We start from the raw sequence: 20,588 nt of genomic DNA, 5'->3' as shown, positions 1-20,588 counted from the left end.
TTAACTTAAAGGAAATGAAACATTATACTTTGCTTATGTTCACAAAATGACCGTGTGGGTTGTGTGTGAGCTATGCTATCTGACCCAGGTGGTCGTATAAGAGTTTTTTTTAATACTTTGTTTGGGCAACCAGCAAACAGCTATGAAAGGGGAAGACAGAGGGGATGACATGCGGCCAGTGGCGGCCAGCCCATGGAGGCGCCACCCCCTCTTCCCACATTGTGGGAATTGTCATTCAAAATATTTTAATATTTTTAATTAAAACCATTTTTTGAACATTTCTTTTTTAACCTGTTGCACCGGCAACATCTTGCAAGAACCACCGAACCAGGGCTTCTTAACATTTAACAACCTATTAATGTGTTATACCCACTTAACGGGTAGAAACTCAGCTATCAGACGATATGAAAGTTGTTTACCGTTAAGTCACGTGTTTCCTATTTGGGGCGCAGAAATCTTTGGCCATTGACTCTCGTTATAAGTGGTGCATGTGCAGTCCGTACCTCTTCAATGCAACAGATAGGAGCATCTCGGGGCGCACCAAACTGCGCCCAAAGCAGCGGTTGCCACCGCCAACAACTAAGGGGCAGCAGGAGCTCCAGAGTGAGAGATTGACGTTGGAATGAGAGAGAGTTAGACGGAGACGGAGTGTATACAAAACTAGTTAACAAATATGGAGCATGAAAATGATATTTAATCACTTAAAGAAACCCCCTTTGAGAGGAGGACACTGGAGGGAAAGCTGAGAGTAACAGAGCTCGGACCTAATCAGCCTGACATAGGCAGGAGTTAGAGGACAGGGGAAGGCAGTATGCCTGCTCTTTTTCAAGGAGCTGGTTTAGCAAGAAGGCTAACTACCTGTAGCAACACCAGTGCTATATTTAGCTTCCCCTGCCTCCCTTTTTAAACGTCAGTTTGAAAACGTAGTTTCAGAGCCCAAAGGCTCGACGTTGTTGTTGTTGTTGTTAGTTGGATGGTGGGAGATTCTAGCGAGAGATATGGATACAAAAAAAGGTGTTTTAAACAGCAAGCCAAGCACACTGCTGATGCTGACAACCCCGCTCCTGCCGCTCGCTTGCGGCAGACCACGCTTGAAAGTTTGTCGGGGAGACGCCGGGACACGTCTATGAGCAGCAAGTTTTCAACAGCGATAGCTAAATGGGGGGCTACAGCTTAACATTGTGGAGGACGAAGGACTGTGTGAGATCATTCGGATCGCATCCAATGTATCGACTGCTAGGGATGCACGATATTGGTTTTTTGAAACCGATACCGATAACTTCCTGCTTCTCAAGACCGATACCGATAACCGATAATAATATAATATATATATATATATGAAATGTACCTGTTGCCTTTTTCCCTCCTCTTGGAACTTCTGCATTGCATTTGTTAATACAAATAGCAAGCAAACTATCTAACTCTGAAACTTTGAAATAGTCCCATACTACCGACGACATGTTTGTTTACTGTCCTGGCTTCACGGCCGCACACCATTTACGTCACAGCCAGGCATGAGTTAGGGAGCGCTGGATTTGTGAAAAACTCCCCTCTTCCTAAACCACTAATACCACAGTACTGGGAAAACGGGAGGAGCCGAGTGAAAAACAAGCGCCCCTCATCCCAATCCACCCACACCGCAGTATTTTTTTCTTTTTTTTTACCCCAAAAATATATTGTATATTATCGGGGCTATTAATACTTTTATCGGGTTTATCGGGATGACGTCATAATTCCTAATATCGGACCGATAATTATCGGGCCGATAATTATCATGCACCACTATCGACTGCACATCACAGCGCATTATTTTCACCCACAGTGGGAACTTCAGTCTCATGCTTTGACTGAAGATGAAGACAGAAGAGCGGCATTTTGCCGACAACTGTAAACAGGAATGTCTGTTTGAGCAACTGGCTCAGTGCAGAGAAGTAGACAGGGTTTGGAAGAGAGTGTAATAGAAAGAGAGAGAGGGAGAGAGTTTAAGAGAGAGAGAGAGAGATAGAGAGAGGTTCCAGGTTGTTGTGTTGAGAATATTCAGGAGAATATTTGTCATTGATCAAATGATAATAAACAAACATTTGCATAAAGCATATTTGTCCACTCATATGTTGATGAGAGTATTCAAAACTTGAAAAATATTCCTCTAAGGAACATTTAGAACAGATACAAAATTTGCGATTAATTTGCGATTAATCGCAATTAACTATGGACATCATGCGATTAATCGCGATTAAATATTTTTATCGACTGACAGCCCTAAATATGACATGTTTTGAGTTTGTGTACAAGTTTGCTTACATTTTGGTTGACCCCCCCCTGGAGAAAAATGCACCAGCCGCCACTGCATGCAGCATATGATTTTGAACTGCTTCATTAATCATATAATCATAATCCAAAGCAATTTATTTGGATATCTCTGACCATGTGCCTGCAGTGTGTCCCAGAGTATTCCACTTCCTGTTTACCTCCCACGCCTCTCCTCCTGTCCCCATGTGTCCTGTCTCTCTGTCTCCATCTTTTCCCTCTTTCTGCCAACATTCTCTTTAAGTTAGCAACTACTAAAATCCATCAAATGTTTCTCTCCCTCTCTCTTTGCTGTGTCTCTCTGTCTGGGATCCATATATTGAATCCATATTCAACCTTTATCTACTCCTTCTTGTTCTTCTTCTTTTAACTCCATCCTTCCTTCCTATTTTCAGGAGAACAAGAATGAGCTAAAACAAACCTTTTTTGAAAAGTTTCACCATGAAACCCTGCTGTCGTGCAGGTCAGGAGGCTGTGGTGAGCGCTGAGGTTCTGGTGTCCATGTGACTATCATCACATCATGAGCGTTGAAAAGCCAAAGAAATGTGACATTTTTATGAGAGTAATAAAGGATTGATATCATCCGCAGGCTGCTGGGTGAGTGGAGGAGAGCCGGCTGTTTCATTCATAAGATGAAACTTGGCTGAGAGTTGGATGTGTTTCATTTATCTCACTTCTACAGCACATAGTGTGCAGGGAGAGCTAATGAGGCTCGCTCTCATTCACACACACACACTAACACATGCAGTACTAGCATTGGGTGTAAGGCATCACACACCCCATACATAAATAGATACACACACACACACACACACACACACACACACACACAGACACACACACACACACCCCCCCCCCCCCCCCCACACACACACACACACACACACACACACACACACACACACACACACACACACACACACACACACACACACACACACACACACACACACACACACACATCTGTGACTGATGTGTGAACCTTTTCCTCTGGATGAATATTGCAGGACTCAGCTGTTGGATCAGATTGAGTGTCAGACTGTCAATTTAAAATATTTTCAGCCTAATCAAAACCACAAGTAGCCGACAAACTTCCTAAAGACATGATAAATATTAACTTCCACACTTCTGGGAGACATAGTATACATCATGTACCAACAACCAAGACGTCTGTATTTGTTTATCACTGATGCTGCTCCTCATGAGAACTCATAAACCCATACCAAATAGTGGAATGTGCGTACTCATGACTTGCACCATATTGTACTTGCACTTCCAAATGTTCATGCAAATGTATTTAATATATCTGCTCTTAGAATAGAAGGGATGAAACCCTCTTTAAAGGTCACACATGCAAAGCACACAGCACACATGTGTTCTCTGTGTTAACCCATCGTAGTATAGGAGCAGTGGGCAGCAAGCAATGGGAGTGAGGGGGGAAGGGGGATGTCCGGTGCCTTGCTCAAGGGCACCATGGCAGGGCAGGAGGTGAACTGGGACCTCTCCAAGAAGCAGTCCACACTCCATATTTAGGTCTGGTCGAGGACTTGAACCGGCCACCCTACGGCTCCCAGTCCAAGCTCCTACTGACTGAGCCGAATTATACGTACATTGTATGTAAACACATTCATTTGAATTGATACTGTTAAATATTGTACATCCTTTGCTATTTCTATTCCTTACACTTCTTTACTTTCACTATTATTGTTATTAGTATATGATTATTATTAGGGTCTGAGACCTAGGTCGGCGAAGACCCTATTGAAATCGGTCACATAGCGACCGATAAACCTGCGAAAAATACCCAAAACAGGGAAAACGACCGGAAAAAGCACAAAGGTTCGGAAATCATGACGGCTGATAGGAGCCCAGTCACGTGAGCGTAGCCCACTTCACTGTAAACTAGCACATTATTGATATCGGACCGATTATTCATTATTATTATTATTTGAACATTTTGCGCGCACTTTTGATGCCCGCAACATATGTGAAAACTCACCAAATTTTGCACGCGCGTCAGAAGTGTGGCAACTTGCAATATGTAATTGGTTCCGGAACTTTGCGTCAAAAATTGCGTAGGCCACGCCCACTTCCGTTTTTAACGTTAACTCCCCCCACTTTAACTTTCACGTAAACGAACGAAACTCGCTACGCATATCTAGGGTGCGGAGACTAACAAAAAAGCCTCTTGGAGGGGTATAAAATAACGTACAGGAAGTCAGCCATATTGAATTTTGAAAAAACGCGATTTATCGCGTTTTTCGTCCTCCGTACGAATTTTGTTTTCGGGACTTTATCCGAACGACTCGAAATTTGTCGGGTATTATCTCGAGACATGGGCGGCAAATTGTTATCAAGCAGTTTTTCTGTTTTTCGCAAGGCGTAGCCGTGATTTGGCGCCAAAGGTCGCGTTCGCTCGATGCTAGGCGGTCCCTCGCCATGGAACACAATGATGTCATAACTCAAACTGACATACTCAGAACGCCACCAAACTTCACATGATGGTTAACACTACGGCCCTGAACAGCTCTATGTCAAATCTGATGTTAGTTAATATGGCGTTACCATGGCAACGGATCATTCGCCATAAAACACGGTGTTGCTGTAACTCCAATGGGCACAGTCCCATCGTCCCCCAATCTTTGCTTTTATATCACCGGTCCATTCCTCAACAGCTCTACGTGAAATCTGAGATCTCAGAGTATGCCGTTTCCATGGCAACGCATTCTTTGCCAAAAAATACGATGTTGTTGTAAGTCAATGGAAAATCGTCCAAACTGCACCAGGCTTCAGATGATGACTAATGGTCTGGCCCTCAACACATCTAAGCATATTATGGGGTGTCATCAAATGCCGTTGCCATGGTAACGCAACCCTCGCCAAAAAACATGGTGTTGTCGTAATTCAATGGAAAATCATCCAAACAGCACCAGACTTCATATGATGGCTAATGGTCTGGCCCTCAACAGCTCTCTGCCAATTATGGGATGTCATCATATGCCGTTTCCATGGCAACGCGTCCCTCGCCAAAAAACCTGGTGTTGTTGTAATTCAATGGAAAATCGTCCAAACGGCACCAGAATTCCGACTATCACCTACCTCAACAGCTCTATGCCAATTATGGGATGTTTAGCCGTACGACTCGAAATTCTTCGGGTAGCGTCTCGAGACATGGGCAATTCAAAGTTATCACGGAATTGTTTTTCTTTTGCATGGCGTAGCCGTGATTTGGCGCCAAAGTTTGCGTTTGCTTGATGCTAGACGATCCCTCGCCATGGAACACGATGATGTCATAACTCAAACTGACATACTCAGAACGCCACCAAACTTCACATGATGGTTAACACTACGGCCCTGAACAGCTCTATGTCAAATCTGATGTTACTTAATATGGCGTTACCATGGCAACAGATCATTCGCCATAAAACACGGTGTTGCTGTAACTCCAATGGGCACGGTCCCATCGTCCCCCAATCTTTGCTTTTATATCACCGGTCCATGCCTCAACAGCTCTACGTGAAATCTGAGATCTCACCATTTGTCGTTTCCATGGAAACGCATCCTTCGCCAAAAAATACAATGTTGTTGTAATTCAATGGAAAATCCTCCAAACAGCCCCAGACTTCAGACTATCATTAAGGGGCCGGCCCTCAACAGCTCTATGTTAATTAGGGGATGTCATCATATGCCGTTGCCATGGCGACAGGTCCCTCGCCATGAAACATGGTGTTGTCATAATTCAATGGAAAATCGTCCAAACGGCACCAGACTTTATATGATGGCTAATGGTCCGGCCCTCAACAGCTCTCTGCCAATTATGGGATGTCATCATATGCCGTTTCCAGGGCAACGCGTCCCTCGCCGAAAAACCTGGTGTTGTCGGAATTCAACGGAAAATCCTCCAAACGGCACCAGACTTCAGATGATGGCTAATGGTCCGGCCCTCAACAGCTCTAGGCAAATTATGGGATGTCATCATATGCCGTTGCCATGGCGACAGATCCCTCGCCATTAAACATGGTGTTGTCGTAATTCAATGGAAAATCGTCCAAACGGCACCACACTTCAGATGATGGCTAATGGTCCGGCCCTCAACAGCTCTATGCCAATTATGGGATGTCATCATATGCCGTTGCCATGGCGACAGATCCCTCGCCATTAAACAGGGTGTTGTCCTCACTCAATGGAAAAACGTCCAAACGGCACCAGATTTCAGATGATGGCTAATGGTCCGGCCCTCAACACATCTAAGCATAGTATGGGGTGTCATCAAATGCCGTTGCCATGGCGCCATCAAACACAATGTTTGTGTTACTGCTGTAACTTAAAGACATTGTCCGATCGGCCTGAAACTTCCCACGTTTGCCAACGGCCGAGTCCTCGAGACACCTAGACACACACGTCAACGTGCGGACAACAGCCTGCAGAGCATCGAAGACCCGCTCAACGCTGCTTGCAGCTTTAATTATTATTATTATCATCGTCCTTGTATGAATGAATATCTGTCCTGTCCTGTGTATCACCCTTGTTGCTGTTGGTGCTCAGAAAACTGAATGTCCTACAGGGATCATTAAAGGATATCTTATCCTATTTGATCTAATAGCACCAGTCTGTTACTAAGGCTGCCAGCAGCTACGGTTATTGCAATCACTGCAGCTATTGCCACCGATTTTTGTAGTTTTTTAAAAACACATTTGGTGAAACAATTTGAAATGCCACAGAGAGGGCACTGCCTCAGAGATCTTCTGCGGCCACAGAGCATGTTGAGCTGTCTCATCTCTCCCCATAGTGTGGCAGTGAGCCTTCTCCATCTCTGCAGCTCAGCGCAGCCTGTTCCAGCTTCAGAGGTGTAGCTGTGTGCAACAACTGCTACTAACACTGCTGCATTGCTAAAGCTAATCCTAGTTATACTGCTGCTGCTAATGGAGTGGGGATCAAGATAATCCTATTGAACGTAAACAGGAGGAAATATTCCTGCATTTATTTGCCTTGAATAATAATACTCAACTCTTTGCCAGCCACTCGTGACAAGTATCAGCAACTGGGAATTGTTTTTTCCTGGTGACTAAGCTAACAACCACATGTTGTAGCTAAGGAAAACAACTGATTGTAAAAACTAAACTATAGCCACTGCTCCATAAAAGCCCCGTCCTCACTCCAGCTCTCTGCCAGATCATTCCATGTAGTTGGATGAACCAGCGTGCCCCTCTGCAGCCTAGAGCCTTGATTCCCAGATACTCAGTGTTCTTGAGCGAATTCAAATGGTTTCTTTTCGTGAACAACTCTCTGCTAACAATACTTTTTGTTTGCATTTTTCATTAAACACCTTGAAAACTTTACCTGAATCAGTCTCTGTTTTGGGGTCCTTTAAATAACAGAGCGTCACAGTGTGGAGCCTATTCTGATACTACTGCTTTGTCTTTATGCTGCTACTGCAACTACTAACCCTCGTACTCATTTTCCTAGTGCCCTGATACTTCTATAAATGCTGTAGCTACCCCAAATGGCTAGTACTGCTTCTATAAGTACAAGTGATAGTATTGCCATTAGTACTGTTACTGGATGGCTGTCAAGCAGTCATAGTACATTACCCTCTTATTGTTTCAGTTTTATGAAAGACATAACCTTCATGAACTCAGATGTATCATGTTATCATGTTATATGTGCTGTCAACATAGGATGTGTGTGTGTGTGTGTGTGTGTGTGTGTGTGTGTGTGTGTGTGTGTGTGTGTGTGTGTGTGTGTGTGTGTGTGTGTGTGTGTGTGTGTGTGTGTGTGTGTGTGGGTGTGTGGGTGCGTGGGTGTGTGGGTGTGTGGGTGTGTGGGTGGGTGTGTGGGTGTGTGTGTACCTGTCAGAGATCGTGTGACGGCGCTTTCGTACAGAGGGACTCCTTCTCCGGCGTTATTGAAAGCCTTCAGGGAGATGACATAGTGCGAGCTGGGCTCTGAGAGACAGAGAGAGAAGAAAAGAAGCACAAAGGGTTAAAGATGACATCAGCAGATACTACACAGCACAACATCATCACAGGATTTAAGTCAGATCATTTCTAAATTCATCTTACTTTTCAATTGTACTCCATTCTTTATACATAAGCAATGGATATATATTTGAATGTTTAGCCAATTCATTCATTAATTAGGGAACAATCGAAAGAAAGGTCAAAGGTTAACCAAGGCTTACTTTGAGTTCTTCCAGACGTCTGTAGTCCTGTTAACAATCATTTTATTCTTCCAAAATATAAATGAAATGCCATTGCTTTTGCATCGTTGATAGCTCGACGACTAATTATTCTTAAATGGAAGGATGAATCACCACCCACCCACACTCACTGGATTTGAGACCTGTTGCAGTGTTAGCATCTGGACAAAATCCGGTCCACTCTGAAGGGATCTACTGATAGATTTGATAAGGCCTGGCGGCCATTGATCACACGTAGAGAAGTGCAAGCTGGACTTAACTCTTCAAAGAAGAGTGTGTATAGATTTGAGTGTTGCTGAATCTGGGCTACTACCATTTCTAAAGGAATACTGTACGTGTTGTATATATTTTGTATTTTTGTTTGTCATTTGCTTTGTATGTTTTTATTTATTTAATGTGTGTGTCAACTGTGAGAACCTGTACATTTATCTAATTTACTCCGTTTTTTTATTTTCTTTGTTTCATGCTGGGGTAGGGGCTATATTTGATCTGCTTTTTGGCATTCTGGTTTAAATGTGCACTGTTGCATCGACAGTAGGGCTGGGTATCGTTTGAATTTCCACGATTCTGATTCCGATTCTGATTCTACTTTTCAATCCCGGTTCTTAACGGTTCTCAATTCCGATTCTTCGAGGGGCAGGGTAAAAGAATGATACATGCTTCTTCCACCAAAACAATTACTTTTATTCGAGAAACTTTTACAAAGGTTAGTTTACAGTAATATTCACATGAATCAGTCTGTTTATATTCAATGCTATGTAACTGTAACCTGAGAACCACTGAAGCTACAACAGTCCCTTAAAAACAGTTCTTGTTGAGAAAAAACAAGCATATCTGCCTTCTCAGGCATACCGGGAAGAAATGTTTGAACATTTTAAAGTAAAATGCTTCAATCTGGTGCACTTTAAGCAGAATTACGAGAGACTAGATCTAGGGGGGTACAACTCTAAACACCCATATGAAAAAGATCGGTTTACATTTTAATAATCAAATAAGTATGTGAACATAACCAATAACATATGTAACGTAGGTTTTATTTTTGTAGTTTACTGTCCTATAGTATACATTGGAATGATTTCAAACCTGTTTTATCCCAATATTAATATAGGAGTGCCTTGGAAATATGTTTACATAAATTGGGATCAAAACGTTTGAGACCCTCTGAGATAACTTAGACTAAAGTGAACTATCTAAACACTCAGAGTCCTTTACCTCACTGAGCTGTAGTTATCAGCCTCTCAGTCTGACTGGAGAGGACTCTCCCTCCACATTATTGTAAAAACATCTTCTTCTTATATCCGTTAGAGCAGCTAGCACTAGATGCTAATAACAACAGCGCTGGTAGTACCGGTGCACCCTCCCACGCTCGCATTTTGGCTGTGAGCTGTGGGTGCCAGATAAGCCAACATCCCCCATTTTCATCACTTACAGCGCCCATCGCACAGGGCAATTTAAAAGTGTAACCGGGATGAAAAGGGTGTTACATGTACTTAATTATGAATATTGTTAGATCAAGGCCGAAAATTAGGATGAGCACCAACGGTCAAAAATGTTTTTTCCCTCCCAGAGCTGTCAGCGCAGCGCCTCCCCAGATCTGGCGCCCTAGGCGAACATCTATAACGCCAGTGCTACGGGCCGGCCCTGGTCTCAGGTTACGCTGTAGGAAGTGTAGGTACAGCGCTACATTTCCCGCCCCGCCGCAGTCATACCGTAGGCTACGAAGAGACGAGAAACATTTCCTCAGGCATCGAAAAGCGGAACCGAAATTCACATTTCTAAATGATGCCGTTGGAATCAAAATGTTGGAACCGGTTCCGAACGGGAACCGGTTCTCGGTACCCAACCCTAATCGACAGTATGTATTTGACTGTTCAATGACATTCTATATGATTTTTCTTTGTAATGAAAACTTTCAAAAATAAAGTGTTAAAAAAATTAAATAAATAAACTAACCTTAAAAAAAAGAAACAAACAGAAACAATCATTTTATTAAGATTTTCTGACAAAATATATTTGTTACTTTTTGTGAAAACTGATGGACATGACATGACTAAATCCTGGTAAATAACAGTGGTTGAGTTTTAAAGGAGACACTCATACTAATCATTTGAGTTTCTAATAGAGCATATCTCAGTGCTTTATTACTATTCCATTGTGTTCCACTTGGGAACAGAGAGTCGTTTCTTCCAGTTCCCTTTGGGGGGGGCGCCAACAATCGCAGGGTGTGCGCCAGGCCTCAGATGATTTGAGGCCTAATATCATATTTAGACTTTCTTTTTTCTTTTTTCTTTAATTTCTTTTTTTACATATAATTGTTACACAATACATGATTGTCGCTAAAGGCCTTGTCTCTACATTACAATAAAGTATAACAAATAATGTATTCATTAATTTTAATACAATAAAGGCATAAAAAGACCGAAATGCATAATTTTTCTAGAAATGTTTCTTCTGTTTACATTTTTAAAAAATAGTCATTGTCCATGCCGGTTTCAGTTGGATTATTTGTCACAGTTGCTCCGATCAGATCGGTCTCCTCCATTTTGTAGATTATTTACGACTTTTGAATCCACACATCGGCAAAATCCGGCTTACTTTGAGCATGTGTTTTAAACAGTTTAATCCCTTTGTGAATTGTTTCCACTTGCGCCGTCCTTTAATTTCTTCATACAGCGGGAATCCAAATGAATTAATCCTGAGTCCAATAACCATCAAAGTCACTCCAATAGTGCTCCTTAATTACGCTTTCATCCTCCTTTAACAAAATACTTCACATTCATCCAGTTTGTGACAGTAGTTGTAGCATTAGACTTTTAAACTTTAATTACCACTGTTGCGCCTCCCCCCCTTGTGTGTGTGTGTGTGTATGGGGGGGGGGGCGCAACTTCCAACGAGATTAATTTGGGGGGGCTCTCTGGGAAAAACGTTGGGAACCCCTGTCCCTGAGGACCCTCTGACTGAGACGTCTGAGCTGATGGTCATGCATCCTGATGATGCTGCAAGTGTTCTTCATGTAGCATCAAACCCTCACATCGGTTAAACCAACACGGCTGCACTCCCCAGATGCCTCACACATGAATTAATAATCACCATGAATTATGAATGTTGTGTACATACGTGCACTTAATCCATGTGTGCAATGCATCGGCCACATTTTATTTTTTCATTACTCCATTATGAGACCTCAGCTGGGACTTTTAATCTGCGTTTGAAAATCCCAGCAATTCTTCCCTGTCTCCTTTAGCATGCAGATTGCTTGTTGTGCTCACTGGGGAGGATGTGTTCTGTTATTGGTCCTTTCATAATTAGATTTCCACCTCAAGCAGCTTTCTTATTAGATTTCTTTAAATTATTGACGGTAATTAAATGGGAATTTCATCATCATAATGAATGACTTGAACAGGGAGGCGCTGAGTCAATAGTCTGCAGGATGTGCAGCTGGATCTCTGGGGGTAGCAAATATGAAATATGTGGTGTTGATAAGTACACTGGATGTTTTTATTCATGGAATGATCTATTATTATGGTGCTGATGGTAGACAGTTCAAAAACCAATGGCTTTGACTGATGGAGAAATGAGCCTCCGGAGAACTCAGGGATTCATCTTCAGCACATGTTCACTGTGGGCAACCTGCTGTAGGAGAGTCTACTGAAATAAGTCGAAATCACGTCAAATAACCTACTCCTATTTCCCTGCATGTTCAACCACATGATACTGTTAGAACTGTTTAACTCGAGTGTGCACTTTTCAAGGTTTTCCTTAACTGAAAAACTGAAACGGTGACTATAATAAATGTATTATATATATAACACATAACTGTATTAGGTTAGTTTAAAGCAATAATATCAAGGGTTAGGGTTAAGTGCTTTCAACTAACCTAATAAAGTTATTTGAAATCTGTTAACATAATGCATTTAATTAAAGTCAACGTTACAGTTTTTTCAGAGTTGTTTGATGGAGCTAGGTAAGCAGTTCCCTCCACAAAGCTCTGTGTGAGGTCACAGTTTCTGTTTCCCCCCCATCAGCTCCTCATCACCCCTCACCAAGATTTTCGATGGAGTAGTATCTCTGTTTGCTGTCCACTCGCACCGTCTCGGCATAGGGACTTCCCACTCCGTAGCCGATGATGTAACCTCGAACCAGGATGTTTGGGCTGAGTGGGGGGGTCCAGGACATGATGATGCTGTTTGGCAGCGGCCTGACGTGCAGAGAGCTGGGCTGGTTTGGCACTTGACTCTCTGCAAAAACACCAAGAGTGAAACGTCACTCCAAAGAAGAACACCTCCACCTCCAGTTGTTAGCAGCAGCACTAGCAGGTAGAGAAACCGTGGCTAACAGATGCTAACCCTCTTAGCTGTGTATTAAACCCTAATAAGACCTGACACTTTGCGTTAGTTTTCTCAGCATCAGATTGGATCAGATTAGCCTGCTCTTAGTCCTCCGGGGAGACGCTTAATTTCCCTTTATTGAGTGATAATCCATTGAAATGAGATTGAGTCTCCCTCGGAAACACAGTTAGCATGGATGTGTTTGTTTCTTATCTCAGCTGTGTCCTGTTAACCAGGACCGTCTGCTTCTGATACTCAGCCTGAGGTCAACTTTTCTAATTATTCAGCTCAAATTATTAAGAGACCAAACCCAAATTGGTGTTTTCTCTCTCTTTCTTACTTTCTGTCTTTCTGTCTTCGTTGACTTCATTTAGGAGAAAACATATTTTCCTGAGCAGACCTAGCAATTCCAATTTTGGTTTTGCTAGTATTTGTTTGTTTCTAATATTGTGTAACGGAATGGTTTTAAAGTAACTAAATGAAATGAATTACTGATTTATTATTGCAGAAAAATATTATTTGTAACACTGGTCGCCTGATCTGAAGGTGGTAGTAGAGTTTCCAATACATCTTTATCTGAAAACGTATCAGACGTTTATTCTAAAAATCTAATTTAACCATGTTTATTAGGTGTTTAAAATGAGATAAGAAACCTTGAATACAATTATGAATACATATTTTATAATATTACATATGTGTTTTCTATACTGGCATTCATTGTCTTTAGATAAAGGAGCCTCCGCTTATAGGTGCAGACAGAAGGAGTTATGTAATTGAAAAATATATTAATTAGTACTATATATTTTTTTTGTTTAAGAAAAGTGACAGTTTAAAGGCGCGTCTTATATCTTTTAGATTAAATACATAGACTGTATATATAAAGGTTAAATAGCATACGCACAACTCAACAGCAGGCAATGTTGTCCTTTTTTACAACTCAAAGCATTTATGAGTAAAGGTGTTAAGTGTTATTTTAACAAAAAATCTAAATGTTGTCTTTTGATCATACTGTACACAGAAAGGTACATGGAAATGGAATGCACTTATTTCTCCTCTGCTGTCCCTCCCCCCCGAGGCAGATCTCCCCTCCATCTATCCGTCTCATTCCTTAAGTGCTTAAATATTGATGTGTGTCAGGAGAGCGGAGGTATTTACATGCTGCTGTACAAATCATTCCTTTCTCTCTCTCACTCACTCACTCACTCACTCACTCACTCACACACACAGACAGACAGACAGACAGACAGACAGACAGACAGACAGACAGACAGACAGACAGACAGACAGACAGACAGACAGACAGACAGACAGACAGACAGACAGACAGACAGACAGACAGACAGACAGACAGACACACACACACACACACACACACACACACACACACACACACACACACACACACACACACACACACACACACACACATTCACACACACACGCACTAACCATCCAGGTCATTCTCCGGTGTCTCCGCGTTGAACCAATCACTGGCCGGACCCGTTCCATTGGCTGTCATGGCTGCCACCTGGAAACTGTACTGGCTGCCTTTATCCAGACCTGAGGGGGTTGACGGGGGGGGGGGGGGAAATAGCATACTGAGTCAATTTGAAACTGGCTTTTTTTCCAAATGACCTCTGATTATATATATACAGTGTATACACTATATTTAACCCCTGTGCAAATTGGATAGGTGTGTGATAAATCCTTACCAACCTGTGAGCAGTCAACATTAATAATCTATATGTACGCAGCTAAATGTAGATGACCTTATCCTGTGGTCTTTTCAAGTTTTAAGTTCAAAAGCATTTCCTTTGGTGAATGTCACTGAGTGACTTTTTCAGTATTTAATACAAAGATTAGGACTCATCCTTGACTTGGGACTTGCTGGTTTCAGCTTCACTAGATCCTAGTGTGAACGGTCTAGTCACTTACAACATGCGTGATACTTGTAAAACCGTTTATACTTATTTTTCTCTAACTGTTAGTTACACACACGCACGCGCACACACACACACACACACACACACACACACACACACACACACACACACACACACACACACACACACACACACACACACACACACACACACACACACACACACTGAAACAGACACTTGTGAAGATGTGGATTTTTTTCAAATGCAGCAAAAAACAAACCAGACACAACTTGAGACAAATCCACGTCTTACCCACCCACACACACATTTACATGCACACACTAAACTTGTTTTTAGTTTTGTCAAAACTTAACAAGGTTCGAGTTTCACAAATGTATTTCAAAGTTAAAATAAGTTCCCATTTGAAATGATAAGTCTGGTAATATTCTAAATGTTTCGCATTCTAAAGTCCCACCTGTGAACAGGTACCAAAAGTTGTTTGGTTCGATGGCCTCTTGCTCTCCACGGCGACCGGTCTTTCTGTATTTGATCTTGTAGGCGGCGATGATGCCGTTCTGGGTGCTGCGGGGGGGCGGCTGCCATGACACCTTGATGCTCTGGAAGACAATGAAGAGAGAAGATACTAATGAAAGTAATGGAGCTGCAGAGCGTCCTCTGAGCTCGCGGACGGATTATTGGGCAGAATTGAAAGGTCCCCACTCCAAATGCTGTGTTTGGAGTCAATGTGATTTTGCAATTAATTTTATTTGTGTCATTGTGCATTTATTTCTAGTTGTTTTGCCTCTTCAGAGACTCTGTAGTCTTTTGTTCTGTTTTTGGTCTCCAGTAGTTTGTTGTGTCTTGGACATATCTTTGGGTGGCTTAGGTTTTGCAATGCGCCGTGGGACAGTTATTCCTCCAGCATGTAGTTTACTCACCTTACAGACATGTTGAGCCCCGACCAAAATACAGTATAACTGTGAATAAAGTTTGAGTGAATCTTCAGTTTATTATAGAGCAGGGGTGTCCAAACTACGGCCTGGGGGCCAAATGCGGCCTGCTGACCATTTTGAATCGGCCCTCAGCAAATTAAAAAGTATAATGGAATATGGCCCACAAATGAAACATTTGCTTGTCTTATATTGTACTTCATAAATATACATGTACAAATATATTACACAGTAGTATTCATGTGTTAATAAGCCCGCTTTTCAAATATATTCAGTCAATTAAAGTTGGAAAAATGTTCGAACAAATCTTAGTTGATAAGAAAAAAGGCCCAATAACTTATTTACCTAACAAGCTTGAAATATACCCTTCATGTTTCCCCTTACTGAATCAAACTGAGGCCTCTGTTTTGGGGGATGAGCTGCCAACAAAATAAATGTGATATACAGATGTAGCACTTCATTTCAGACTCCAGCTTACAGCTTCCTGCCTACGACCTACCAAAGACCAGTATAGAGGAATGTTAAGGCCTCCCACTATTTTCCAAGAGGGCGTTGCCAGATTTTCAATTTCAGGTTTTAACCAGGATATGGCGCTTCATTCACAAATACAGAAAGACAAGTTTCATGGACTTTCAGTTGTGTTTTGAAGAGCATTTATTTTAAACACATCAATATTTTAGATCAACTAAAGTATATATAATCTTGTAATTTAATAATATATAGTCTTTATATATTAAATAATCATAATTATAATGTAAATGTTTAAATTACACTTCTTTATTTGTTATGCTCATACTTTTACCTTTACAATCATTTGCTTTAATATGCAGTATATTTTTTGTATATTTTTGTGTTTGCTTCCTCCTGCTCCCTTTCGGACACATACTGTATGATTTATTATTATTATTATTAATATGAAGATATTATTAAGATAAGATAAGATGTTACTTTATTGATTGAACATTTTAGTTTAGAATGTGCTGTCCCACGGTAATTCAGAAGGCTCACCGGTCACATTCCGACCATTATTTAAAACAATAGGTGCTTTCACCCCGTCTACAGTTTGATTTGTATAGAGGGAGCTCTGTCAGTTTTCGAATTACCCATTTGCTTTCGGGGAGCCCTATATTTCAGAGCACATCCTGCTACTAAATATGTCACACGCACGCTCTGTTGACTGGCGCAGCAGCGCGGATGCGATCAATTGCTATAAAAACACTCTTCTACTAATACAGACGGTGTCACTATGCCGGCGGATGTGGCCGTTGTTGAAGCCTCTTCAGGCTCCGCATCGGCAGGCCTCTCCCTCGGTGTGGAGCTGTCAAGCTCGACCCTAACGCCGCTTACAGCCGGCCAACTAAAAGTTGTTTTCCGTTCACGTTGTCATTTTTAGACTCCTTCGCTTCTTTGCTTGTGAATCCAAAAGCTGTGATGCTTGGTTGTTTTCGTTTTGCCATATTTTTTATTACAAAGCCAGAGTTAAAAAAATATCAATATGAACATTTCAAATACCGCGCTGGCATCACCGCCATAACCATAGCAACGTAAGTAAGAATGCAGCGCCGCCACGTACAGATGGCAACACCCAGACATATTCACAAATATAAAACAAATATTCAGAAACTGTAATGAACAATAACTCTTATTTATTTCAAGAACTGTTATTTACAGAAACTCAACATTTCTAATCTGTATGACACAAATATGCACGATTGTTTTGGGCTCCCCCTATTTATCTCAAAGTCAGCCTTCAGGGGAGCTCCCTCCCTCTTCGGGGGAGCCAAGCTCCCCCTAGCTCCCCCCCATTTCGAACAGTGTCTGCGGCTGAATGGCCAGCGATTAGGTGCGGCGCATTTATCATAGGTGATCAGAGCTAACTGCCTGCCGTCAGATTTAATTTAAAAAACAGATCTGATTTTAGGACTATTTCTGCGCTCATAAAGAATGATAAGAATACGAATAAGGCGTATTGAACTGGTTTCATTAATTAGTGAGTTTATTTAACACTAGAAGCGCCAATCGGGTCAATTTGTATGATGTGTGTTGTGTGTGTGCAATGTAACTTTTTTTCAATAAAATATTAAAGTCTCCCAGTCCATGACTTTTCCTGAAAGTGTGTTATGTAGCACCCTATGTTGTTAAAAATTGCATTCTAATAGCGGGATTTGACGGGTTTAGGTAGGCCTATACAAAAACCTCTGGCGGTTCTAGTGTTAAGGTAATTAGGTACAGTAGAAGCCCTTTTTTATCAGTAACGAATTTAGCAGTTGAACATAAAAGTCAACTAACTGAGGGTCACTTGCAATGACAGTGTTGTGTCTAATTGTAAGCTTGTCACCCAGAGTAACCTACAGTTAATTTAGCTGCTGGAGAAGAAAGATCAAGGGGGGAGGGGGGGAGAGAGCTGTGGTTGATGGGCCATTAGTTGTGTAAATACACAGCTGAGAGCTGCCGTTTCATTCAGACTGTTTAAAAAACGGTAACAACGGACTATTTTTCTTAGCGGATGCATGTCAATTTAAATCAATACATACAACTATTTTTTAAATCAATACGTACAACTATTTTTTAAATCAATAAAAACATTTTCTAAATCCATAAAAGCATTTAAATTAATATTGGGAGTCATGTCGTTACTTTGTTGAGAATGTGGCCGTGTAATAAGCGGGATAATTTGCAGCGACTTGTTCCTTATGGGGAAAATAACACCCGTCATGTGTGTGTAGAGGTGTGTTTGGTTAAAACACTTTCATGAAGTGAAGGAATTTCCTTCTATAAAACAGCTGTGGGCAGCAGTGAGTGTCACGGACATGAATTCATAGATCAAGGCAGACTGGTGCACACACTCTCCTGTCCTGCCAGGCGACACGCCCGTTCTAAGCCGTGTCCCTCACTCCTCACATCCCAAGCATCCCCACAAGTGTATTATGTTGTTACATCGTTTCAGATGTTATGTTTCAGTTGTGCTCTGTCTATGTTCAGTGATGCAAACTTGTCACCTTTCGGCGAAATTCGCCGTTTTGAATCCAAAATAAGTTGTTTGTGTGATTCATGTAGATCTGCAATAAAAATATTTTTGGGGTATGGGGGGGTCTGGAACACAGAGTAATCTGCGGCCGAGAGCTGTTATGTGCCATCATGACACGCATGGTGTTCTTTTTTTATATATTATAATGAAGTACGAGCTGTGTGCTCGAGTCTTCCTGCCTGTCGGCTCTGCTCATGGATGTATAATAAGGCTCTGCTGCTCCGAGATGATGGTCTAGCTTCAGCAGCTACATTAACTACGGGTGCGTTCGTTAATATTAACTGTGCGTCCGGAGTCACTGTGGCACAGACTGGACCGCTGGTGAACAGCTGTTAGAACGGGCCGTTCAGGTGTTCAGAGCAGAGCTCCTTGTCGGAGCGGCAGAGCGTGATGTGAACTGAAAAGTTTTTCTGTGGCAATATTATTTAAGGAATCGTTGAGCTAGCTAGCTAGCATACATTGTCACTATCTGCTAACGTTAGCTTTAGCCTTCTATTTCTTTTCTTTTTTTACAAGTCTTTTTATTTCATTATAGTCAGGGGTGCACATAACTGGTACGCAGGTACGCATGCGCGGCCTAAATGTGAAATGCGTAACGTCCCGTGAGTCATTGCGCGCCTTTGCGTACCAGGTCAAATCAAAACATATTTGGTGTACACGTGTTTCATGTAAAAATTCAATGGAGTAGACATGTCGGAAAAACAAAAAACACTGAGCAACTACTTTGGCGTTTCGCCACCTGCAAAGAAACAACAAACCGAGCCAGAGCCGAAGAAACGATTATTTTCTGTTAAGTGGCTCCAAGACGTGCCGTGGCTGGATGCCGATGATGATCGCACGGAAATGTGGTGCAAAATATGCCGCTCGCATCCACATCTAGCGGACAAAACGGGTACGTTTTATACAGGCTCGAAAAATTTCAACCACCCTTTGTTTGAAAAACATGAAAAGAGCAAGGAGCATGTTAATGTGGCACAAGTTATTGCTAATAAACAAGCTACTACAGAAGAACTATCCAACCACCCACTTGCTAGATGGCAAGGCAAGCTGAATGAAGAGCAACGGCAAGCCCTGTGTAATATTTTTCTCCTCGCCTTTCATAAAGCTAAACATGCACGTCCTATGTCTTCCTATGCTGAGGATATTCCTTTACTGAAGCGGCTCGGAGTAAATATCGGAGGCGCATATCACTCACGTGAAGGGGGGACACGAATAATGCAGACCATTGCGCAAACTATCAGTGGGGAGTTGAGACTAAAGTTGAAGTCTGCTGAATTTTGGGGGCTACTTTTTGATGGATCTGAGGACATCACAAAAACCGAGCAGGAGATCGTTTACATCGTGTCCGTGTCCAGCAACGGAGAGTTTACTTCGGACTTTCTTGGACTAATTGAACTGGGTGCTGACCGAACCGCGCAGGCCATAACAGACGGACTGGTGAAGCTTTTCCAGGAGGCAGGCTTGGATGACTGGAAGACAAAGTTGGTCGCTGTGTGCACAGACGGAGCTGCTGTTAACGTTGGTGTGTACAACGGAGTTGTGCCAAAACTACGCCGACTGGCTGCGGTGGGAGACTCGCTTGTGCACATCCTGTGCACCGCGCACACACTGGAGAACTGCGCCAAATCAGCTGATCGTAACGTTCCTTACTGTGAGACTTTTAATCGATCTGTGGTCAAGCTGCTCCAGTTTTATTTACAGAAAGGTGGAGCAAAACACACTGCTGTGCTAAAGAGATTGTGTCATGAAAATGGGATCCCCTTTGTGAAACTGGGTAAGTTTCACAATATCAGATGGTCTGCGTGGAGGCATGCAACACTGTTAAAAATATCAAGACTATTGCCAGCCATTAAAATGCAACTGGCTACAAGTGATAACAATGACTTAAAGCAT

General features: G+C 42.1%; 1 protein-coding gene across 4 annotated transcripts in view; it reads right to left on the bottom strand.

Annotated features, from left to right (window-relative positions):
• Positions 1–20,588, bottom strand: part of dcc (DCC netrin 1 receptor) — a 496,426-nt gene that overhangs the window by 154,495 nt on the left and 321,343 nt on the right. For all 4 annotated transcript variants that reach the window (XM_079658229.1, XM_079658231.1, XM_079658232.1 and 1 more), the window contains exons 13-16: positions 15,193–15,334; positions 14,284–14,394; positions 12,550–12,744; positions 8,157–8,252 (exon numbers count right to left, since the gene is read on the bottom strand). In XM_079658229.1, the coding sequence (XP_079514355.1) occupies positions 8,157–8,252; positions 12,550–12,744; positions 14,284–14,394; positions 15,193–15,334 (544 nt within the window). The remainder of the gene's footprint in view (positions 1–8,156; positions 8,253–12,549; positions 12,745–14,283; positions 14,395–15,192; positions 15,335–20,588) is intronic.

This window comes from Notothenia rossii (genome assembly GCF_949606895.1).
Source record: "Notothenia rossii genome assembly, chromosome: 11".
Lineage (NCBI taxonomy): Eukaryota > Metazoa > Chordata > Actinopteri > Perciformes > Nototheniidae > Notothenia > Notothenia rossii.
Note: the sequence above shows the minus strand (reverse complement) of the source record. Positions and strands in the feature narration are given on the sequence as shown.